Source organism: Babylonia areolata, chromosome 16 (genome assembly GCF_041734735.1).
Source record: "Babylonia areolata isolate BAREFJ2019XMU chromosome 16, ASM4173473v1, whole genome shotgun sequence".
NCBI lineage: Eukaryota > Metazoa > Mollusca > Gastropoda > Neogastropoda > Buccinidae > Babylonia > Babylonia areolata.
The window spans coordinates 26,861,810-26,888,133 of record NC_134891.1 but is presented as its reverse complement, the minus strand read 5'-3'; the positions used below and the strand labels follow the sequence as shown (position 1 = coordinate 26,888,133).

General features: G+C 41.8%; 1 protein-coding gene across 3 annotated transcripts in view; it reads right to left on the bottom strand.

Annotated features, from left to right (window-relative positions):
- LOC143291271 (uncharacterized) overlaps nucleotides 1-21,432 on the bottom strand; it is an 87,592-nt gene extending 66,160 nt beyond the window's left edge. Inside the window, exons 1-3 of one of the 3 annotated variants that reach the window (XM_076601104.1) lie at nucleotides 21,391-21,432; nucleotides 18,249-18,364; nucleotides 758-808 (exon numbers count right to left, since the gene is read on the bottom strand). In XM_076601104.1, coding sequence (XP_076457219.1) covers nucleotides 758-800 — 43 coding nt within the window. In that variant the 5' untranslated portion in view covers nucleotides 801-808; nucleotides 18,249-18,364; nucleotides 21,391-21,432. Of the gene's footprint in view, nucleotides 1-757; nucleotides 809-1,695; nucleotides 1,886-18,248; nucleotides 18,365-21,390 lie in introns of those variants that run through there. The other 2 variants (XM_076601105.1, XM_076601106.1) reach the window with 2 other exon arrangements.
- Between the last annotated feature and the right edge of the window lie 4,892 nt (nucleotides 21,433-26,324).

Sequence of the window (26,324 nt, the reverse complement as noted above, 5' to 3'; positions counted from 1 at the left end):
TTTCTTTCTGTTCCATCATGGTTCCCTGAACCTGTCTGGAAAATTCTGCATTTTCATTTTGTCTACTGACAGGTACCATGCCATGTTGCACACAACTGTATCACTTCAAAAAAGCAAAGTCATGCACCCAGTATCAAATTCAAAGTACCAACAGGACGCATGCAATATGAGAGGAATGTGGCAGAATGGTTAAAACGCTCAGCTGCCAATAAAGAGAGTCCATGAGTGTGTGGGTTCGAATCCCGCTCTCGCTCCTTCTCCCAAGTTTGACTGGAAAATCAAATTGAATGTCTAGTCTTTCGGATGAAACGATAACCCGAGGTCCCATGTGCAGCACGCACTTGGCGCACTGAAAAAGAACCCATGGCAACGAGCGTTGTCCTCTGGTAAAATTATGTTAAAAGAAATCCACTCTGATACAGTGATAGGTACATAAACATATAAAGCATGCACTCAAGGCCTGACAAGCATGTTGGGTTATGCTGCTGTCAGGCATCTGCCTAGCAAATGTGGTGTAGCGTATATGGATTTGTCCTAACGCAGTGATGCCTCCTTGAAAAACAAAAACATACTGACAAGCTGCAGGAGATATCATGATATGTGACTAATTTTGTCAATTTCAGTCGGTCAATGCAACTGACAATGTGTAATTCTAGCGGAAAGTCCAACAATCTTTCTGTAAGACATGCACAATACAAAAAATTACAGACATTATGGCTCTTGCACAAAACTACTAAATTAGACGACTATTTCTTACCTCTCTCCCGCAGTTGGCGTCTTGTGGTTGGTGTCTGACTCATTCTTTTGACTGTAAAGAGGCAAAAAGGAATGCTTATCACCAACACTAATGATACCTCACAAAAAAAAACAAACCAATTATCATCAATAGCTTGTCAATGTTTTATTCAATGATTGGAAATCAGTTTCTGTGCCACCTCCCACTCCTCTGAGGGTTTGGTTTGTTCATTACGTTTATTACACAGTCTCACTTTAAAACTGCGATTTCAAGCGCTTTCCAATATTTAGATGAAAATTTCCGTCTCTCCGAGTCGGAGTCTCTCATCTGTCTTTATTTATCAAAATCTTTTTTTCTTTTTCTTTTTTAATCACTAAATCAGTCTCTTCATAGCCATAATCACATATATGTTCACGCACATACACAACTGCTCTTCACTTGTTATATGTACATAAAATGTACACAATGCTGTAAATGTACATGTGAGAAGCATGTACATAAAAGTATACATGTATGTGTATCATTACTACATGTGTGTATGTATCTCTGAACATTTGTTTTCCAACTTTAATACACACTGGTCACTATGTCATCTTTCCACCTTCTGGGTATTGTATTCTCATTGTGTAAACTGTGAACTGTTGCATTTCAATACGCCCATTTTCAGTATGACCATTTTCAGTTTGATATTACGATTTTCTAACATATTTCTTGTTCCGTGATTTACAGAGCAGCACACACTATTTTCAATGCATGTTTGGCTCTTTCCTAACAACCGTATCTCATTCTGAAAGTAACACTCTAAAATCAATCACAACCATGGAACGGTAACTGCTTCCTAGTCCAAACCAGAGCCAACACATTCAGAGGCAGGCATGCGCCTAAACGGCGGCAAATCTTCCAGGGCGAACACTCTGTTTCAGTGGTTCAACACACGTGCGCGTTTCACGAAGCCAAACCTTTACACAAAGTTAGTTTCCGGAATCTAGCTCTTCAACTGCACGGTGGCGACGCTTTACAGTGAAATTTAACACATTTTGAGCACAACTATTACCAAGTCCTCTCTTTTCTCTCTCGTTTGCGTGAAAAGAAGGGTGAAGGTCAGCTCGGGGCCCAACAGGGATGCAAGGCACACGACACAAAACATGGAGGGTGGGAGAAAGGGGAAGGGGGAAGGGGGGGGTTTGCGTTGGGGGAAAGAATAAAAAGTACTGTAACGTCACGGGGGTTTGTCATTGGCCTCAGCGCAGGAAACAGCGACCTTGAACTTCCAGCCATGATAAGCTCCACCTACAAAGAGGCTCTTTTGGGTGCTATGACGTAACTAAAGTATTGTTTGTCTACACTTCTGCTCAAAAGCATAATTTATTAGCCCATTAATGTTTTGTGCACCAAATAAAAATAGTATCCAAGTATTCAATACAGTTTACAACTGTTAGAACCCAAAGTCCAATCCATCTTTTCAGCACGCTAAAAATAGACACAAGCTCTGCACTAAACCACGTGATTATTTACACAGTGTTTTTAATCCGAATTTATGAACACATGATATTTTTTTGGTTTGCTAAATATACAAAACTCTTTTTATGTGATTATAATCAGTATGATCCACAACTACTGGGGTCAAATTAAAAAAAATATTCCTGCCCTTTTGTTGGCTACAAATAGACAAGCTCCAATGTATGTGCATGGGGGAGGGAGGGGGGTATAGGGTGTGTGTGTGTGTGCGCGCGCGTGCACGCTTGTATGTGTCTGGGTGTGTTTGTGTGTGCGTGTGCGTGAGCTTATCTGTCGGAGTACTATAACAATCATGTTGTGCGTGCGTGCGTGCCTGCCTGCGTGCGTGTGTGTGTGTGTGTGCGTGTGCATACATATATGTATATATATATATATATATATATATATATATATATATATATATATATATATATATATATTCAAATCAGTATTGTTACTCACATTATTTGTATCTTTTTTTCCCTAAATTTTATTTTCCGTCATTTATTCATCTGTCAATTTATTCATTTATCTTATTTTACTTTACTTATTTATCTATTTCTTTTACTGTATCAATCTATCAATTCATTAATTCAATTACTTATCTGTTTTTGTTGGGGTTTTTGGGTTTTCCCCCCTCAAGGCCTGACTTAACGCGTTGGGTTACGCTGCTGGTCAGAAATCTGCTTAGCAGATGTGGTGTAGCGCATATGGATTTGTTCAAACGCAGTGACGCCTACTTGAGTAACTGAACTGAACAAGCTCCAAAGCAAACAAAATCATTGGTTTAACTCTTCCACTCAACCCTATCCTGAAAATAATTATTGTATGTCCCACCCTTGGGTATGTGCGTAAACAGCTATCTTCATGTGTGTGTGTGTGGGTGCGTGTGTGTGTTGTGTGTGTACACATGTATGCGCATGAGCGAGCAGGCCATGCGCGCATGTTCATTCGGGGACACATGAGTAGAAATGAAACAGTGAGAATGATCATACTAATAATCATCATCATCATAATGATAACAATCATAATAACATTCATCATAATAATACAAGAGCAACAAAATCTTGTCTGCCTTGTTTACACTAAAAAAAAAAATTTTTTTTTTTAAAATCATTACAGATGTGAAACAACCCTTCTTGATGGACAACACAACAGTGAACAGAGATTTTTAATCTTTTTTGCACTTTTTTTTGTTTTATCATTTTTGTTTTATTGTTTTACACAACAGATTTCTCAGTAAAACTATGCAGGCTGCTCCCCCTTTGGGGTGTGTGCGAGAGTGTTTTCTTATCAAAGTGGATTTTTCTACAGAATTTTGCTAGAGAAAACCCTTTTGTTGCCATGGGTTCTTTTACGTATATGCTAAGTGCATGCTACACATTTAGGGACTTCAGTTTATTGTCTCATCTAAAAGATTGATTGATTGATGTGGATACTTATATAGCGCCTATCCTCGGTCAAAGACCAAGCTCTAAGCGCTTTACATACACGGGGACATTTGCACCACAGGCTGCCTACCTGGGTAGAGCCGACTGATGGCTGCCACTGGGCGCTCATCATTCGTTTCCTGTGTCATCACACATGTAACATTTTACGTGTATGACTGGGTTTTTTTTTATATTATTATTATTTATTTACCCCGCCATGTAGGCAGCCATACTCCATTTTCGGGGGTGTGCATGCTGGGTATATTCTTGTTCCCATAACCCACCGAACGCTGACATGGATTACAGGATCTTTAACGTGCGTATTTGATCTTCTGCGTGCGCATACACACGAAGGGGGTTCAGGCACTAGCAGGTCTGCACATATGATGACCTGGGAGATCGGAAAAATCTCCACCCTTTACCCACCAGGTGCACCGAGATTCGAACCCAGGACCCTCAGATTGAAAGTCCAGCGCTTTAACCATTCAGCTATTGCACCCGTCAAAAGACTAGCATCCAGACCACCACTCAACGTCTGGAGGAGGGGAGAAAATACTAGCGAATGTAAGATTCGAACCTGTGCACTCAGATTCTCTCACTTCCAATGCGAACATGTTTTTATTAGAACATCACTCCACAGGGAAATATTGTTAGACAGCCTGGAGGCCATACACCAGTTAAGACCCTGCACTGCCGCTGAGTCTCTTCAGTGGTACGGCAGTGCCTGTTCTGACTCAACAAACACAAGACATCACCTACTAAGCCCTCTACTGATGACAGCAATCACTATGTTGTGGGGCCAGACTGACTGAGTATCTCACTTGGAGTGGAGTCTCCCATGAATCTAATGACACCCAAGACTTAGGAAAAAGCTCAATGCAAACATGGAAGTGGAGGAAAATTCAAAACTGAGATAATCATGACAGCATGGCATGAAAGCACACATTATTTGAAACAGTTCTTTTTCTACGTTTGAGTCACATGTGTGGTGGCCAAGTGGTTCGAGCGCTGGATTCTTTCCCCAGTTTCCCCAAGTTTGATCCCCAGTTTCAGCACACCTGCTGGGTGAAGGGTGGGGATTTTTTCAATCTCCCAGGTCAACATAATTATGTGCAGACCCTGTGTCTGAACCCCCTTTGTGTGTGTGTACGCATGCAGAAGATCAAATACACACACTAATCCATGTCAGCATTCAGTGGGTTATGTAAACAATCACACCCAGCATGCACACCCCTGAAAACTGAATTTAGCTGCCTACATAGCAGAGTAAAAATGGTCATACAGGGACATATGAGTGAACATGGGAGTTAAGCAAACAAATGAAGAAGAAGATTTTACATTTGATTATGAATTATGAAGAGGTTGACAATGCTGCTATGGCAGTCCATTTAGGTTAGGGATTATGTGACAAGACTGTTTTCTACCATTTCTTTCATAATATGTACAGGCATCAGCCAGGCTCAAGAGAAACAGACATCCGCTGTGTAGGTCAGGGAGTTTCAACAACACTCCCAAAAATGCATCTGTGGATTGGTCCCAGACTTCCCACTGAGCTCTTAGAACACTCAGGTCAGGGTAGGAGCCAGCCACTGGTTGGAAAATCTCTGCCTCTGGTAGGACTTGAACCTGTGTCTTTTTGGTGATCAACCCATGACGCTAACCTCTTTGCCATGGCAGCTGGTCCTTACATTCTGTTGTAGTCCCACACTCTGCTGAGAGCTTTCAATGTCAGGCACCATGATGTCAGCAACCAGAGGAGACCCTGCACTGCTGCTGAGTCACTTTGTGGCATTCAGTGGTTCTGATTCTGTTCTGATTCAACACATGATGGACACCACAGTAATTCCTCAGCCATAGAGTCAGACAGTGCCAGTGTCCTGTCTGGAATGGGGACCACCACCACAATGACAGGGCTGTGTGCAATGACAGTCCCCATGATTCTGCTGACTCTTTGACATGAACTCATCACAGGTATGGATGTAAAGGAAAATCAGAATTGAGGGCAAAGCATTACTGCAATGAGTTTGTGAAATTCATCTCGATTTCAAGATTATTCTTCTTTGTGGGCTGCAACTCCCATGTTAATTCACATGTACGAGTGGGATTTTATGTGTATTACTGTCTTTACCCCACTATGTAGGCAGCCATACTCCAGTTTCGTGTGTATTTCGTGATGACGATGATGATGATACTACAATGGAGATCCATTCAGGTGTGAGACTGCAATGCAGGTCTGTACTATATACTTTCAGTTTAACTGAATCCTAGAGATACCTACACCATTTTCCACTATTCAGCTGATGCAAAAAGTTTGTAATTCATTTGCTTGTCTGGTTTTTCACACTTTCAGGCAATGTGTCATTTGGGACTGTAAATTTTTCTTTTTGTATGGTGATGCAGCAATTATCATGAATGCTTGGCAAGTCTGACCAATGTGTTTTCCCCCTCCACGTATTAAAACAAAATTACTTGCTTTATTCATTCAGTAAGTCAATTAGACATTTATGTGTTTATTTGTTGGTTGTTTACATGAGGATGCACTGACATGGTCAGTCGTATTTTGTTTCCTCTTATTGCTTTTGAGGGAGACATGCATTTAGTGTGTGCTGTGTCTTCTTAATGTGAACTGAGATCAAATACGCACGTTAAAGATCCTGTAATCCATGTCAGCGTTCGGTGGGTTATGGAAACAAGAATATACCCAGCATGCACACCCCCGAAAACAGAGTATGGCTGCCTACATGGCGGGGTAAATAAATAAAAACTGTCATACACGTAAAATGTTACATGTCTGTCTGAGTGTGTATGCGTGTGCGTCTGAAATCTGATTCAATGACACAGGAAACGAATGATGAGCACCCAGTGGCAGCCGTCAGTCAGCTCTACCCAGGTAGGCAGCCTGTAGTGCAAATGACCCTGTGTTTGTAAAGCACTTAGAGCTTGGTCTCTGACCGAGGATAGGCACTATATAAGTATCCACATCAATCAAAGTGGGAAGAAAGAAGGGTAGGGAAATAGAAGATGGGTTCTCAGGAAAGAGGAACAGAGGGGAGGTTGCAGATACACACTCTCTCCTCATATCAACAGCACGGCCACATGGAGTGGCTTTTGATAACTGAGCAGAACACAGCTCTGGATTAAGCACATCCTACATTAAGCAGCACACCTGGAACATACTCACAAAACCAAAAACCAGGTCAGAAGCAATCTCAAAACATCCTGGACATCACTGACATGCAAGGCTGATATAACAATCATCAGCTTGTCATCAGAACCAACCTGTATCACCTTTCACCACATGTCCAACAGTACACACTCTTCTCACACAGAGATCAGTGACATGCAACACTGCACACCAAACATATGACTGACCAATACAATGTGTTGTTTCCATTTTGACCAACATCTCTTCCTTCTTTCCTTCCTTCCTTCTATAGAGTGATCACAATCAATTGTCGATTATTCTGTCACTGATAAGGGGATCTGTAGGAAAAACACCAATTCTATCCAAAAAAAAAAAAAAAAAAAAAAAAAGAAAAAAAGGGACCTTTATTTCCGGCTTGCGAAGTGCTCCTCGGGGATAAACCCTGACCAGCACAGCTCCACCCTGTCATGCACCACTGTTTTGATCCATGATCCCTACACTAAGAATTAAAAATATTATTTAACTCCTATTTTTTCCCTTTCTTTCCATTTTCCCCTCCTCCTTTTCTTCTCTCTTTCTTTCTTAGGCGGTGGTTCACAGAAAAAAACAACAAAAGTCAGGTGTTAACATTTGGCAGCCACTGTGACACCCTCGGCACAAAGGTGCCGGTAGTATTGGCCTCTACAGCTGTCAAGGGCAGTGATTTCCAGTCCCAAATTATTCTTGGGAGGAATCCTGCTTGTCTGTTTTGTGTCCTACAATAAACCTGGGACAGCTGCTCTGGGTGGGTTTCTTGTTGTTGCAGCAATGGGGAGATGAGCTTCTGCCCAAGGGAGGGCATGCCTACATTGTCATGCTTCAGTTTGTACAGCATGGCCAGTCTTGCCGTTTGATGCCGCTGTTGGAGAGTGGGCCATTTGAGCTGGTCGATCGTGTCAGAGATGCTTGATGAATTCCTGTAGCGCCTCAATGTGAAACTTGCTGCATATCGTTGGACTGATTCCAGGTGATCGATGTCCTGTTGTTGGTATGGATCCCAGACTGATGATGAATGTTCAAGTACTGGACAAAGGATTTGTATGCCAATTCCCTAATGATCTGGGAGGTGACATTTAACTTCCACCTCAAGAAGCCTAAGGTTTTGTTTGCCTTGGAACAGATGTTCTTGATGTGTTTCTTCCAGCTAAGGTCTTTGCTGACTGTCACTACAAGGTATTTGATGGAGTCCACTGCTTGCAGTGTATATGGCCTTGCAATTTGTGCACTTGCTCCCATGTTTTCCTGTTTCTTGTTACATGTAGGGTGCAGCATTTTCCAGGATGGAACACCATGTCCCAGCTCTTTTCCCACTCAGCGAGTCTGTGGGAGTCTTGCTGTAGTTGCACATGGTCCTGGGGTGCTGCTACACCTTGTACACTGCTGTGTCATCTGCAAACAGGCATGATTTTGATGCCAGCTTCTCAGGCAGATCATTGATGTAAATCAGAAAGAGGCATGGACCAAGGACTGAACCCTGTGGTACCCCTGAGAGGACATCAGTGAAGCTGGAGCTAACCCTGTTGATGACCACCGCCTGTCTTCTGTTGCTGAGGAAGTCTTCAAGCCATTTGTTGGTTTCATCACGAATGCCCAACGTTGGAGTTTGTGCAGGAGCAGACTGTGGTTGACCTTATCAAAGGCCTTCACAAAGTCCATGACAAGGACATCTGTCTGTAGCCCCTGTTCCATGTTCTCCAGCAATTCGTCAATGAATTTTATGTTGGTGTTTACAACAAGCCTGTGATTGCAGAATTTAATTTCCATGTGGATTAACAAAGTGTTTTTGATTGATTTTGATTGACTGATCGAACTCCGGAAGCTGCATTTCACAGGATCTCCCTCTTGTATTGTATTGTATTATTCTTTTTGTCACAACAGATATCTCTGTGTGAAATTCGGGCTGCTCTTCCCAGGGAGCATGTTGCTACACTACAGTGCCCCCCCCCCCCCCCCCCCCCCTGCGTGCACTTTTATTTGTTTTTCCTATCAAAGTGGATTTTTCTACAGAATTTTGCCAGGGACAACCCTTTTGTTGCAATGGGTTCTTTCACATGCGCTAAGTGCATGCTGCACACAGGACCTCGGTTTATCATCTCATTCGAATGACTAGCATCCAAACCACCACTCAAGGTCTATTGGAGGGGAAGAAATATTGGTGACTGAGCCGTGATTCGAACCAGCGTGCTCAGATTCTCTCACTTCCTAGGTGGACGCGTTACCTCTGGGCCATCACTCTTCTGAAGCCATGCTGTTGCTCACAAAGTATCCCATGTTGTTCAAGATAATGCATGACAGCACTTGTTACGATGTGATCCATGATCTTGGATGATATGCTGGTCATGAACACTGGTTGGCAACTGGCTGGATCATATTGTTTTCCTTTCTTAAAGATTAGTGTCACATTGGCGTCCTTCAAAAGACATAGACCGGTGCTTTTTAAAGAAACAACACTATCTAAACCAAACATAGTAACCAAACATCATAACAAAATAGTATTGGGGGTGTGTGGGGGGCCGGATGGGGGCAAGGGGGGGGGGGGGGGGGGCGTTACTCAAAAGACATAGGCTGATGATTTTTTTTAAAGTGGCTACATTCCACACCTTAAACCCTTTTCTTTCCATCAGCCACAAGATCCAGCTTACCTACCCACTGGCTGTACACTGACACAAACCCAGTTTCTGGATCAAGCACATGTTGCTTCCTACTGACTGCAACACCACATCAGCTAAAAGGCTATCTCAATACTCTTGTGAAACCTCACAATTCCACTGACTTTGTGTATTCCAAAAATAAGAAAACCCACAAGCAAAATTATCACATGTAGTTACCAAAGGTAAGTCAACAAGGATTCCCTTGCACCTTTTCACTCAACCTGTGCCCGGTTCCATTTCTTTCTAGGATGTGACTACTACGAACCAGCTGTGCATGCCAGTTTTATCCCTTCCAAAATAGTATGCATCCTAATTGCAGACTACAACACTCCCCAATTGGGTGAACAAAAGTAACCAATCTTGAGCCTGTCTTAGTGATGCTCAGTGAATGACTGACACATTCGCTGCTCCATTCTCATTTGCCCAGTTCAACCCCCTTGTGTATACACTCTCTGACAACAAGTCTAACACATTACGTCACAGGGATAGGGAGGTATAAGTAAGGTTGGGGAGGGGGGGAGGAAGATACAACTCTTGGTATGATAGCCGGCTCGATAAAAGATAAATTTAGCACAGATTTCTTCTTATTCCAGACACTGTGATGACAGGTTTAAAAGACTGTGTCACAAGGACAGCAGGGGGAGGGGAGGTCAGGTGAGGGTGGGGAGGAGGATACAAACATTGGGTACGATGGCTGGCCCAATCAAAGATTATATTAGCATTAGTTCCCGACATGCCAACGTCTACGTGACATGGGGATTACCACATCAACATGAGAGGCAGTCAAGGATTTCGTCAATACGTGGTAAAGCGTAGGAATCCTTCACCGTGCGTCTGTTCAATTCTCTGAAATCCACACACATTCTCAGTGCACTGTTCTTTCGTCGGACAAGAACAATAGGTGAAGACCATGGACTGAATGACCTCCTGACGATTCCTGCCGTCAGTAGTTGTTGAAGATGAGTCTTTTAGTCTTGCGTTCTTGCGTGAGAGAGAGAGAGAGAACGCAAGAACACAAGAATGCAAGAATTTCATTGTATATGTCATATGACCCGTACAGTTAATGGTGCCGACAATGTTAGAGTGAACAGTAGTTATAATATAGTATACTATGAGCATGATCAACAATGTCAAATAAATCTTTAAAAAAAGAAAAAGAAAAAAAAAGGTATTAACTTCATTGGTTTGCATAATAAATGTATTTGGGTGTTGTTTTAAGTTGGCGATTTCTCAGACAAGAAGGCAGTGAATTCCAAATGGCCGGAGCACTGAAGCTGAACAGCACTGCCCAATGGATATCTTATTTCTTTTTTTTTAGATTTTAAGAAGCTTCTCATTTGATTACCGTAAAGGTCACCATGAGTTGTATGTGCAGAATGAGGTTGTAAGATAACTTGGAAAAGTACCATCAAAATGATGATGGGCAAGATCTGGCAACTTGTAATGAGTAATGGAAACTAAAAGGTTGCCAGTGGAACCCTTCAAGAGGAGGGTAACATTATCTTGCTGCTGTTTCTTCGGAACAAGTTGCGTCATACTATTTTGAATCCTCTGCTCATATTTAAATCTGACATATTTGATTGGATTGGATTGGATATTGATACTTTATATTGCACCAATCCTCAGTTGGAGACGAAGCTCTAAGTGCTTTTTTTTTTCTTTTCTTTTTTTTCTTTTTTTTTTTTTTTTTTGCTGCCCCATCATCTGCACCGTTTCAGTGGCATTACTCCCACGCCGTTCACTTGGATTTCCCCATACACGGCCACACCCGGGTTCGTCCGTCGCAGTTCCAGCTTCGGCAGTCCAAAGCTCTAAGTGCTTTACAAAGTCAGGGTCATTTGCACAACAGGCTGCCTACCTGGGTAGAGCTGACCGATGGCTGCAACTGGGTGCTCATCATTCGTTTCCTACAATCACATGCTGTGATCTTGACCTTTGATACCCAACTCTGACCTTCAGTTTCATGGAGGTCATGCTGCCAGTGTCACCATACAAAGTGTGTTGAAAACTGGAAGTGAACTCTGTAAGTGTTTCCATGGTGCCATGTGATGAGTTTGACCTATGACCTCTTATTTTGCTTTCCATATCATCTTCTTATCATAACGGGGATTAACTGGAAAAGTCTTACTCGCACTTGTGGCTACAATTCTGCTGCACCTGTAAAAAAAAAATACCAGATAATATTTCACAACATACACAAACATAAACACACACATACATATGACTGGGACAGTGTGATTGCATGTGATAAAAAAAAAAAAGTCCCAAAATTCTGTGGCGTTTTCATACCCTCCTGTAGCCTCTCAATCGTCTCATGGTGACCACTGAGTTTCCCAACACATCAATACCTGTGGCAAATTTACGTCCAAGTCTTCTGTTTCAAATGATTCACAGGGATATTGTCATTGGAGGGATGCCCCAATGCCCTCAACTGAACTCCATGGTGTGTGTATACGCACACAGAAGATCAAATACGCATGTTAAAGATCCTGTAACCCGTGTCAGCGTTCGGTGGGTTATGGAAACAAGAATGTACCCAGCATGCACACCCCCGAAAATGGAGTATGGCTGCCTACATGGCGGGGTAAATAAACAAAAAATGGTCAAACACATAAAATGTTACATGTCTGTCTGAGTGTGTATGTGTGTGTGCCTGAAATCTGATTGAATGACACGGAAACGAATAATGAAAGCCCAGTGGCAGCCATCAGCTGGTTCTACCCAGGTAGGCAGCCTGTTGTGGAAATGACCCCATGTTTGTAAAGCACTTTGAGCTTGGTATCTGACCAAGGATAGGTACTATATAAGTATCCATATCAATCAATCAGTGACAGTCAATTGTTTCCAATAATGACACTCAAAACAGCAGAGGAGGCAACTGTTGACCCAACTGTCTGGGCTTAAATTTGATTATAGCAGAGAGTGTCTTGCCCAAGTTACATCCCCACTTTCTTGGCTAAAAGGGCTTTTGAACAGTCTGTGTTGGGATGGTCCCCAAAGTTCAGCTAGGCCCCAAGGCAACAGCACTAAGAGCAAGTGCAATTTTGTCTACCTGTTTCAGAATCTTAGTCCCTCACAAAAGACTGAGAGGTAAATGAGTTCCTGTCACAGTGGAGAAACCATTGATCATACAGCTCCCACTTTGCTGTTGGCCCAACTGTAAGCTTATGTCAATCTCTGATTTAGAGCTGAGCATTGAGCCCAAGCCGAGCGTTGATTCTAGCCAAGTGCTGAGCCCAGCCGAGCGTTGAGCTCTGAGCTCTCGGTTTGATTCCAGGGGTGGCCTCACTCATTCTGGTTCCATGACGAAGCATTCACTGTCATCAGCAGGGCCTTACCAGGTGGTGTCATGTGTTTGTTGAATTAGACAGGCACTACCAAACACACAGAAGTGACTCAGCAGCGGTGCTGGGTCTCCTCTGGCGTGTGAGCTCATGGCAGCTTAACATAGGGGATTCCGGATGAGTGGCACAAAAGAAACAACACAGAAGAAAGAGCAGCATAATACTGACTGATTGAAGTATGTGCATACATTCCTAAATATGAGGCACTGATTTTTATTGACTTTCAAAAGTGTCTTTGTCTGTCTGTAGGTCCTTGTGTTACTCAAAATGTTACTCACACACACACACACACACACACACACACACACACACACACACACATAACTGTACACATGGATACATATGAGTAAATCTGGAATGAGTTTAAATTGCTTTGGCTGTCTCATCAGAGAAAGAGAGAGAGAGACTGACTATGTGCATGCACTGATCATACACTAATGCTGATCTGGACTCTAACATAACTGATGGCCACACTCCCATTTCTGCATTTACAGCTAGGACTGACAAATCATAATGAATATGTACACAGCAGCACCAGAACACACATGCACAAAGACACAGACATAGACACAGACACAGAAACACACAGACACAGACACACACACACATACACGCACACATACACAGCCTTCTTTTCTTCATCTATCCAAGAGAACCTGTTGCAAACAACACATCCTGATAATGATGCATTACTGTAGAAACAATGAAACAATGTTTCTGACATTCACAAAGACACGAGTTCCTTTCCCACCTGTGGACAATTCAGTCATTGCATGTGCTCCAATGACTTATATACAGCAGGGACAAACAACAACAAAAAACAAAGCAAAAACAAAAACAAAAACCAAAAAAAACAGCATTACCTGGGTGCTAACAAATATTGTCACTCCTTATGAATCTCTCTCTCTCTCTCTGAGTTTTAAATTTTATGACAAATGGGTGAGTTTAACAATCTATTGGCATTTCGCCCTTAAGGTCAAGCTGTTCGTAGCTGTGGTCTTTTTTGTGAGGGGTGGTGTGGTGGAGGTACTGGTCCTGTTGTCCTGCTGGGGCGTAGTCCTGGTTGGCAGTCCAAGGGGGGTCTTTGCTGTGTCCTGGTTTTTAAGACTGAACGTCTGGCTTAAATACCATTGGACAGGGAACCACTTATAAGTTTTATCAGCTACAACTCCCCAATCAATCAAAACTTTCACTTCAGTCACTGGTTGTCATATTTTCATCAGAGAAATATCTATGCAGAGATTTTCACAATAAGAACCATGTCTTAGTGAGGTGACATCCCTCACTGACATCCTGACCTGTGAGCTTTGTCTGATCTCAGTGAGGTGACAGCCCTTCACTGACACACTGGCCTTTGAGCTTTGTCTGATGTCAGTGAGGTGACAGCCCTTCACGGACATCCTGAACTGTAAGCTGTGTCTGATGTCAGTGAGGTGACAGCCCTTCACTGACATCCTGACCTGTAAGCTCCTTCTTATCTCAGTGAAGTGACAGCCTTCACTGATATCCTTACCTGTAAGCTCTGTCTGATCTCAGTAAAATGGCAGCCCTTCACTGTCATTATGACCCGTAATCTCTGTCTGATCTCATTGAGGTGACAGCCCTTCACTGACATCCTGACCTGCAAGCTCTGTCTGTTCTCAGTGAGGTGACAGCCCTTCACTGACATCCTGACCTGTAAGCTCGGTCTTTTTCTCAATGTGGTGACAGCCCTTCAATGACATCCTGACCTGTAAGCTCCTTCTTATCTCAGTGAAGTGACAGCCCTTCACTGATATCCTTACCTGTAAGCTCTGTCTGATCTCAGTGAAATGACAGCCCTTTACTGTCATCCTGACCCGTAATCTCTGTCTGATCTCATTGAGGTGACAGCCCTTCACTGTCATCCTGACCTGTAATGTCATAAGTCCTGAGTCCCACATCACGAGTCCTGAGACCCAAGTCATGAGTCCTGAGTCCCACATCACGAGTCCTGAGACCCACGTCATAAGTCCTGAGTCCCACATCACGAGTCCCAAGACCCACGTCATAAGTCCTGAGTCCCACATCATGAGTCCTGAGACCCACGTCATAAGTCCTGAGTCTCACATTATAAGTCCCGAGACCAATGTCTTAAGTCCTGAGTCCCACATCACGAGTCTTGAGACCCAAGTCATAAGTCCTGAGTCCCACATCACGAGTCCCAAGACCCACGTCATAAGTCCTGAGTCCTACATCACGAGTCTTGAGACCCAAGTCATAACTCCTGAGTCCCACATCACGAGTCTTGAGACCCAAGTCATAACTCCTGAGTCCCACATCACGAGTCTTGAGACCCATGTCATAAGTCCTGAGTCCCACATCACGAGTCCTGAGACCCACGTCACAAGTCCGGAGTCCCACATTATAAGTCCCGAGACCTACGTCATAAGTCCTGAGTCCCACATCACGAGTCTTGAGACCCACGTCATAAGTCCTCAGTCCCACATCACGAGTCCTGAGACCCACATCACCAGTCCTGAGTCCCACATCATGAGTCCTGAGACCCAAGTCATGAGTCCTGAGTCCAACATCACGAGTCCTGAGACCCACATCACCAGTCCTGAGTCCCACATAACGAGTCCCAAGACCCACGTCATAAGTCCTGAGTCCCACATCACGAGTCCTGAGACCCACGTCATAAGTCCTGAGTCCCACATCACAAGTCTTGAGACCCACGTCGTAAGTCCTGAGTCCCACATCACGAGTCTTGAGACCCACGTCAAAAGTCCTGAGTCCCACATCATGAGTCCCAAGCCCCGTGTCATGAGTCCTGATCCCGCATCATAAGTCCTGAGCCACAAGGCTTGTTCCTGCGTCATAAGTCCTGAGTCCTGTGTCCTGAGTCCAGTGTCATGAGTCCCGCATAATGAGTCCCAGGTCCCACGTCATGTCCCAAGTCCTGAGTCCTGCATCGTGAGTTCTGTGTCATGAATCCTAAGTCTTGTATCATGAATCTGGAGTCCCAAGTCCTGAGTCCTGCATCCTGAATACCGAGTCCCACATCTTCAAACCTGAGTGTAGAGTCCCGAGTCCTGGCTCCTGAGTCTGAATTATAAGCCTCACATCCTGAATCCTGAGCCTTTTAAGTTCCATCTCCTGGGTCCTAAGTCTGCTGGGGAGAAAAAGTTTCCTGGAGCTGTTTGAAGCCACCTTCAAATAACCATTGTGAAGTCACAGGTGACTGTGTATGACGCTGTTTGAAGCCACTTTCAAATAACAAGTGTGAAATCACAGGTAACAGTGTATGACACTGTTTGAAGCCACCTTCAAATAACCAGTGTGAAGTCACAGGTGACAGTGTATGACACTGTTTGAAGCCACCTTCAAATAACCAATGTGAAGTCACAGGTGACAGTGTATGACACTGTTTGAAGCCACCTTCAAATGACCAGTGTGAAGTCACAGGTGACAGTGTATGACACTGTTTGAAGCCACTTTGAAATAACGAGTATGAAATCACAGGTGACAGTGTATGACACTGTTTGAAGCCACTTTGAAATAACGAGTATGAAGTCACAGGTGACAGTGTATGACACTGTTTGAAGCCACTTTGAAATAACGAGTATGAAATCACAGGTGACAGTGTATGACACTGTTTGAAGCCACTTTGAAATAACGAGTATGAAATCACAGGTGACAGTGTATGACACTGTTTGAAGCCACTTTCAAATAACCAGTGTGAAGTCACAGGTGACAGTGTATGACACTGTTTGAAGCCACCTTCAAATAACCAGTGTGAAGTCACAGGTGACAGTGTATGACACTGTTTGAAGCCACTTTCAAATAACCAGTGTGAAATCACAGGTGACTGTGTATGACACTGTTCAAAGCCACCTTCAAATAACCAATGTGAAGGTGACACTGACTGTGTATAACACATCTTTACTTTCTGCGGATGTAGTCACTGGCTACTGCTGTGCCCGTCTACAGGAACTACAGCCATTCTATGGTCTTCAAGAGTGCCGGTGATGTATTCTTTCCTGCTTCACCAAGAAACAACAGCCATTCATAGGTTCTTGTGAGCGCATTTGAAAGTGCAATGCCAGTGATGCTGTATCCTTTCAAATTCAGGTATAGAGCCCATTGGTGCTGTGGACTGGGGGTTTTTTCTTCTTTTTTTACGATGGTTTACGTGAGCAACGCCATGTGCACAAACACTCATCAGAACTTATTTCCTATTTGAGGAGAAGATGTTTTTGTTTCTTTGTTGTTGTTTCTTTGCATGGACTTTTTGTTTGTTTGTTTGTTTCTGTCTTGTATTTTAATCATTGGGAAATTAGTGTTGCAGTTTCCTGAGTTTTTGTCGGTTTTTGACTCACTTGTGTAAACAAAGTGAGTCTATGTTTTAACCCGGTGTTCGGTTGTCTGTGTGTGTGTGTGTGTGTGTGTGTGTGTGTGTGTGTGTGTGTGTGTGTGTGTGTGTGTGTGTGTGTGTGTGTGTGTGTGTGTGTGTGTGTGTGTGTGTCTGTGTCTGTGTGTCCGTGGTAAACTTTAACATTGCCATTTTCTCTGCAAATACTTTGTCAGTTGACACCAAATTAGGCATAAAAATAGGAAAAATTCAGTTCTTTCCAGTCATCTTGTTTAAAACAATATTGCACCTCTGGGATGGGCACAAAAAAATTTAAAAAATGAAGCCTAATTATATGCAAACTGCATTTACTGTTATATTTATATTTTTTGTATTCTCTAAACTTGGCACTTTGATCTGATATTCTGACCCAACAACAAGAGCAGTCATTATTATCATTTTTTGTTCAAACAGGAGCTTCTTTTGCTAAGCATGGAAGTTTTATTTATTTTGCAAACGTTTTGGTGCAGATAGTAAAAAAGGGAAATTACTCTGTAATTAATGCTAGGGGACTTAACTCGCTTTAAACTGATCTTTATCATCTTAAACATTACATTCTGAAATTATAAACAATACATAAAAAGCTTGGATTTTTTTTTTTTTTTTTTTTTTTTAGTGTATCACAAGTGAGTCTTGAAGGCCTTGCCTCTCTTGTTTTTGTTGGGGTTTTTTTGGACTTCTGATTCAGTTTTCACCAGGGGTCAGGGTTTGTCGCCCTGTTTCAGCATGGTGTTGTGTCTTTAGGAAAGGCACTTTACTCCAACTTTCCTCACTCCACTTTGAGTGAATGAGAACCTGACTTTGCTCAGGGAAGGTTAAAATGGCGGAAGGAGAGGACTGGGCCCTGCATTCCAGTCTTACCTTAGACACAGTGAATATGAATTCACTGCCCTGATGGCAGAAAAAAGTTATAAAACCTATAACCTTTTCATGCCCAATAGAATATTGCAACAACAACAATAACAACAACAAAGGGATTGTGACTAAACAGTATTATAAATAAAGGAGTAACCTTAAAAAGACTTTCCACTTACTCAGTCACTTTCCAAAGGGATTGTCACCAAGTCACAGGTACTGGATGCTGTTCAAAACCTGTGGGAACCCACACTCCTTGAGCGTGTGTCACACATCCAACGGCCAGCGTAATAAGCTGTTTCAGAACAAAAAGAATTTAAATGTCAATAAGTATCATGCTCATTTATTATTACACAGTGGGACTAAAAACATTCTTGTCAAAAAGTGTAAAACAACAACAAACCACCAATGTCAATATTGTCAAATGGAACCTTGAAAACTCCTTGGAAGAGAACATTAGGCACAAGTAATACTGACGAATACATTTCCAAATATAAAAACAAGCATACAAAACCAAAAACTGCCAGCGGGCAACTTCCATATCCAAACCACTAAAATGGCAATGAATTAAAATTGCCCATTAACCAAGTCCAGAAAATGGCAGTGTACAAATATTCAAGATTATCTGGAAAAAAAAACACAGGTGAATGAATCAGCAAGGCACAAAATAATTTCAGTTTCAGTTTCTCAAGAAGCCATCACTGCGTTTGGTCAAATCAATACACACTAAACCACATCTGCTGGGCAGATGCCTGACCAGCACCATCACCTAACACACTTAGTCAGGCCTTGAGTGTATGCATATATATCTGTGTACATGTAAGTGCGGATTTCTTCAACAACATTTTGCAGGGGACAACACTTCATGTGGCCATAGGTTCTTGTTCAGTGCGCCAAGTGGAGTGATGGCCTAGAGGTAACGCGTCCGCATAGGAAGCGAGAGAATCTGAGTGCGCTGGTTCGAATCACAGTTCAGCTGCCGATATTTTCTTCCCCTCCACTAGACCTTGAGTGGTGGTCTGGACGCTAGTCATTCGGATAAGACGATAAACCGAGGTCCCGTGTGCAGCATGCACTTAGCGCACGTAAAAGAACCCATTGCAACAAAAGGGTTGTTCCTGGCAAAATTCTGTAGAAAAATCCACATCAACAGGAAAAACAAATAAAACTGCATGCAGGAAAAAATACCAAAAAATGGGTGGCGTTGTAGTGTAGCGACGCGCTCTCCCTGGGGAGAGCAGCCTGAATTTCACACGGAGAAATCTGTTGTGATAAAAAGAAATACAAATACAAAGTGCACAAAGGACCTCGTTTTGTCGTCTTATCTGAATGACTAGTAGCTCAATTCGATTTTCCAGTCGAACTTGGGAGAGAGGAGAGCAGGAATCAAACCAGTACTCTCACAGACTCTCCGTACTGGCAGTTGAGTATATCAACCATTCTGCTACCTTACTCCTAAATAAGAAAGTGATGACAGAAAGAAGAAAAGAAAAAGCCAAAATTAAGAAAACAGTTGCATGCATGAATAAAGCATCAAAGGTATTTCATGACTTACTCACGTTACTGCTTGACAAGACAGAAATATTTTGTACTAAATCTTTAGTTAAGTCAGGAAAATAGATTAGATAGAACACTTGAGTCAGTTGAACAACAGCTCTGAAACAAATAAGCAATATAAAAGAAATAACATTGAAGGTGTTTTTTAAAAAAAAAAAAAAAAAAAAAGGGAGATGATGTGTCATTTCATGCCATATCTTTTAGTTAACTCTGGACATGCTCTCTTGCCACAAAAATGTCCATGGGTGCACATCACCTGCCAGCATTGTATTGTATTATATCATATTGTATTGTATTATTCTTTCTTCTCTGTGTAAAATTCAGGCTGCTCTCCCTAGAGAGAGTGCGTTGCTACACTGAGAGCGCCCCCCTTCTTTACAAATTTTCAGCCTGCAATTTTATTTGTTTACCTATTAAAGAATCCAGCCACGGACTAACTGAGAGCACCCCCCTTCTTTAAATTTCTTTTTCTGCCTGCAATCTTATTCGTTTACCTATCGAAGAATTTAGCCACGGACAACCCTTTCCTTGCTGTAGGTTCTTTTATAAGCGCAAAGCACATGCTGCACATGATTTATTGTCTCATCCAAATGACTAGCATCCAGACCACCACTCAAGGTCTTGTGGAGGGGGAAAAAATACTGGTGACTGTGGGATTTGAACCAGTGCGCTCAGATTCTCTCACTTCCAAGGCAGACGCGATACCTCTAGGCTGACACTCCGCTGTGAGGTGTGTGCCAACTGCAAATCTATGATCTTAGAAATGCACTTAGAGCTGCATGGTAAGCACAACGTAAATGGACATTATTATTATCGTTATGGTAATTGAAACCTTTTGGAAGTCCATTATTTGTACCATTTGAAGTAGTTGAAACATGTTATAAAACTATTAACCCGACATCTTAAGCAATCAAGGTCTGTAACTCCCACAGTCATTTATTCAGTTTTCATAACATGCATTAATGAGCATTTTCATCTGGCTGTTATAAATTCGACACATATATATATATACTCACTCATCATCATTGTCGGCAGCAGCGATTGCTGGGTATATTTATATCATTTATACGGGTTGGTAAAACTCATGTTTGGATGACAATTTATGCTTATGTGTGTATGTGTGTGTGCACGCAAGTGGGTGCATGCATGCTGGTGTACATATATGTACAAATACAGTGGTGTGCCTTTGTTCATACTGTGATATATATTTTGTTGTAATGAGTCCCGCAGGATCTTTCTGTCTTTAAAGAAAAGTGTACATATTCCCTCAAAAAACAAAACAAACAAAAATGATTATAATTAGAATATAATTCTGACAAGCAAGAAAACTTAAAATATAATTATACTCATCTATATAGCCCAATTGCAGCTGATGTCTTTGTGCTGCTCTAGTGTACAAAAATCACAAGTGTGTAGCTTGAGTGATTGCATCTTGCTGTATATGACCCAGAAAAGACATAATATTATATGTATGGCTGGTCATGTATATTTAGATACCGTCATGCCTTATCATAAATATTATTACACAAACGTTTCGCACAAAATAAGCACCCAAAGCCAAAAAAATACCCATCAATCCTCACTCATGATGGCGGCAGACCTTCGGCAGCATGGGAAACTACCATTCCAAACTAATGCCTGCTGGGCTATAAACAGCAAGTTTCAGACTTTCTCTTTTTCTTTGACGGCTGTCCATTAGTCAACAATCAAAATCAGGGATTAAAATAACCTTTCGCTCTAAGTGAATATGAGTCAGGAGGTTACCGATTTTCATACGATCCCCATTCCATCCAACCACGCAGTCAGTGAATTTTCTAACCTATTTTTAGCAACACAACACAACGTCTCCGCGAAGTTTCCGAGACGAAACAGCCACGCCTCCCTTTCTGTGACAACCAATCGGATTTTTAGAATCAACAATGGCACACGTTTTGAAGGGCCTGTTCTGAAAGTGATTACAAAGGTGGATTAGACGCTAGACAGTCACTTTAGGGACACGTTTTTGACAATTCTAAAGGTTAATCAGGGTTTCGATTTTTTTTTTTTTTTTAAAGAAAGAAATGGAAGAATGAACATACCCATAGGAGGGGATAGATCAATACAACAATTGGGCTCACCAGTCACATATGAAAATTGTTAGTTTAAAAGCAAAGGCACATAAAATTAGTATGTGTGTGTGTGTGTGTGTGTGTTGTTGTTGTTGTTGTTGTTAATGTTTCAGTTTCAAGTTCTCAAGGAGACATCACTGCATTTGAACAAATATATGCACACCACACTACATATGATGATCAGCTAGATGGATGCTCATGACCAGCAGCATAACCAACATGCTAATCAGGCCTTGAGTGCATGCATTAGTATTTGTGTACCTATCATGCTTGGTGCATATCTGTTATGCATGTGTTGGTGTATGTGTGAATGTGTGTCTTCATGTTTTACATTTATTTGCTTATTTATCATCATTGTTGTCTTATTTATTTATTTATTATTATTATTTTATTATCATTATTATTATTATTATTATTATTATTATTAATACTACTACCTTTTTTATATTATAATTATTATTTATTTATTTATGTAAGCTTATCTATTATTTATTCACCTTTTTTTTCTCTCAAGGCCTGACTAAGCGTGTTGGGTTACGCTGCTGGTCAGGCATCTGCTTGGCAGATGTGGTGTAGCGTATATGGATTTGTCCGAAAGCAGTGACGCCTCCTTGAGCTACTGAAACCGAAACTGAAACTGTAGCTATCATTGGATTTCCTCTCCAGAATTTTGCCAGAAAACAACACTTATGTTGCCATGCGTTCTTTTTCAGTGTGCCAAGTTCGTGCTGCACACGGGACCTCCAAAACATCGCCTTCAAAGTTAGTCTTGAATATGATGAACAGAATATACAGACATTTTTTTCTGTCATTGCTGCTGTGTGCACATGTCAAATGGTGCATATTTAAGAACAAGTCCAGAACTTCTTTTTTGGAAAGTGTCTGAGTTTGTTTCTATAGTACTTTTTATATACCTGTGTGCTAGCTGATCTGGTAACATAAGTAGCACTGATTTTAAGTTAAAGTTTGACTCTCCTATAGCCTCATTGTTCTTTCATTTTGACTAGATATGCTGTTTGATTCTCCAGGTTAAACTTGGGAAAAAGGGTGAGACCTGGATCCAAACCCACAGACCCTCACAGACACATTATACAGGCAGAAAAGCCTCTTCACTATTCTGCCTCCTTCCAGTACTAGTGTTGTTTTAATCCCTTTTACCCCATCCTTCTTCCCAATCTTCAAAGTATTTTTTGAAATTTTTTTCATTGACATTACCCTCATTTGGCTCCTTACATAAGTACATTGCTGATTAATCTGTATTGATCACTGCCATGGTGATGATTGCTGCAGTAACAATGTAACAACTGATCAGTATTTACCTCTGCCAAGTGAATGATTGCAATAGAGGCAATCCACCTCAGAAGAATCTGCATTTAATTGTTGCATTGAGTCAATGACAGTCCTGATGTTCATCAGTGCATGCCTGTCTAATTCATCAGATGCAAAACACCAACAGCTAATTAAGTCTCCAACTTAAGACAATACTTAACTCACAGTGTTAGGTTGTGTAGTTTGGCATCCCTTATTGTGGACAACACAAAGTCTTCATTCTTAGTAGTGAGAGTGTTTGACATGAATTCTTCACATGAATGTAAAGATGTGATGAGGAAATCAAAACTGTGATGACCATGGAAATAGGTCGTGTAGAGTAATAGAATCAGAGGGGTTTATTTTTCATTTCATGATGACTGATGATTTCAGTATCCAGGGGTATACCAGAAATGCATGTTTTGTGAGCTCAAATGGGAGGCCAGCCTGGGAGCAGGGGGTCTCAACTACTTCACAGATTCATCTCAGAAAGTGTTGAGTGAATTTCCAAACCAGCTCATCAATATGTCTGTATCTCACAAGCCTGATTGACAACAGGGTATACACCCTGGAAGGAAACAGATGACAACCATTATAATTACATGACCTTAAACCAAACTGGACCTTTGTATAGCATCATTATCATATTCATCATCTTCAGTCATCACAAAAATTTTAGTTTCTATTTCTCCCTATGCCTGTGAAAAAATCATAATTCTTAGTGCTGCCACATTGATAACGACTGTTGCTAGAGGGGTTTGGTAGACTTGTCTTACTTTATTCCTTAAAACTCAACAAACCTCTAATTAGCATCATGAGATGAGCACTGGAGTGGAATCCGAACATGAAAAGAAAAATTGGCAGACCAAGGCAGATATTCAGAAGATGCACAGAAGAGAAGATGAAGATAGCTGGATGACCATGATCCCAGCTTAAAGAGGACAGTCCAGAACTTCCTTTTTTTCCCTCGATCGTGGATTCTGTATCTTGGTTTTTCATTTTGAGGCCTGTTCTCTCTGCTTCTTCATATGACAGATTGGTTTCTTTTGGCATCTGTGCAAGAGGAGGTTTACATTGTTGAAGAGATAAAGATCTCCCATTTGTTTGGTGAATGTCTATCAGGTGCCTGTGTTTACAGTTTGTGTGTTCTTCTTCATGACCCAGTCAGTGACCACCAGAAAGACTGTTGGTGACAAGAGGTAGCCCTGTCTCACACTTGTCCTTCAATCAAATGGATATATCAGATTGCTGTTATGTCTTACCTGGCATGATAAGCTGCTAAACAGCTGTGTCATATTGCTGTTTTGAATGAACTGACATCTTAAGCTGCTATACAGCTGTTGGATGATGGCAATAAACTTTGCAGGTATTCTGTGGTGGTGCATTAACTTCCAGATATATTCTTTGTCCATACTGTCAAAAGCTTTCTCAAAGTCTACAATAGCTGTAACTGCCATTCACATGATTCTTCAATGATGAAGTGCAGGGTGGTAATATGGTCTGTGCATGATGATGTTTCCATTTTTTAGGGTCTGCTTCCTCATTCTGGCTCATGACCAAGCAGTTATAGTTTATCATCAGTGGGGAGAATATTGTATGTTTTTCTAGAAATATATGGGATGAGAACAGCTGAAACCAAAGTGCCTTATATAGCAGTAATGCACATCCTCTTCTGGTGTGTGGGCTAAATACAGACATACCACAAAATCAATCTCCACACTTAAGAATCACAGCACATATATGTGGACAACACTGTCCAGGCCATGCACTCAAAAGTTCAGTCCTTCTTCTTCATTGGTGGGCTGGAAGTCCCATGTACACTTGTATGTACAAGGGTCATTCAATAAATAAGGTGAATTTTTCGGTATAAGGACTTCTAATACAGATAGAAGCTTACTTTTTTAAAATTTTTCAACATAGTCTCCCAGCACTGTCACACACTTTTCCCATCTGTGCACAAGCTTCCGTATTCCCTCAGCGTAAAAATCTTTGGACTGATGTCTCAGCCAGTCGCTCACAACACTTCCAGGCCTGTCTTCATCCTCAACACTGCTCCGTCCTTCTTTAAACAATTTAGCCCACTTGTAGACATTTTTTCGGCTGAAACATGTGGCACCATACACAGTTGACATTCTCCTATGAATTCACCTTTTTTATTGAATGACCCTCGTACAAGAGTGGACTTTTGCGTGTATGACCATTTTTACCCACCATGTAGGCCATTTTCAGGGGTAAAGGTCAATCATGAGGCAAACAGATAATGTATGTATTGTTGCCAATGTTAGCAGTTTACATCACATGTATAATCATTGGAAATGGTAACTGACATTGGTATGTATTTATGTATGTATGAATGTATGACATGGCCTTACTTGACTTGTATGACATTTGAGGCCCCCTTACAAATGGCCTGTCTGTCATTCTGTGGATAAGAAATACACATTTTGCAACATGCTTAGTCAACATATGGAGCTACAAAGTTAGTGTGGTCATGTATGTATGTTCCCGAAAAGGTTTTTGGATCTGGATCTGGATCTGTATGTCGCCGAACCAATTTTGATTATATTGTGACGGAAAAACAGGGAGAGCGCAGTTTAAAAAAATATTTTAAAACTTTTAAGAACCAGCTAGGTGTGGAGCTGCTGGATCGCTACTGCTTTTCACTTTGCACATACAGGCAATCCTGTACATTACCAGCCCTGACCCTACAGAAGGTAGTGCCAAGCCCACAAAATCAAACAACAAAAAACAAAAGGTCCCCACCCCCATCCTTTCCCCACCTACCTAGCCTGACTAACTAATGTGCAGTATAAGTTTTAGTTTTAGTTGGGGGCTGCAGAACTGCCAACCGCTGCTGTAAATGCAGCAACAGTACTGGCCTGGACTGTTGTTTCTTCCAGGTGGTTCCATTCTTCGATGGTCTTGACAAAGAAGGAGCATCTGTACTGCTCTGAAGTGCCATCTGGAATTTTGTAGCCCTTGGTGTTGTTAACAGCATGGTGAGTAACGATGCTGGTGGTCTCACAGTCCTTGAATGCTGTAGGGCAGATTTTCCTTCTGGTTCTGTTTGCATGGGTTAGGAATTTCTTTGGCAGCATTGCTTTGATAAGCCCATGGCTGATTTTGTAGAGGGTGGTGAGCCATTGTTGTTTCCTACTTTCTTGTAGGGGTGGAAGGCCCAGCTCATGGAGCATCTTGTCAACACAGCCCTCTTCTCTAGACCTGTAGTCTTTTTTGATGAAGCGAGCTGCTTGCCGTTGTACTCGCTCCAGCCGATCAATA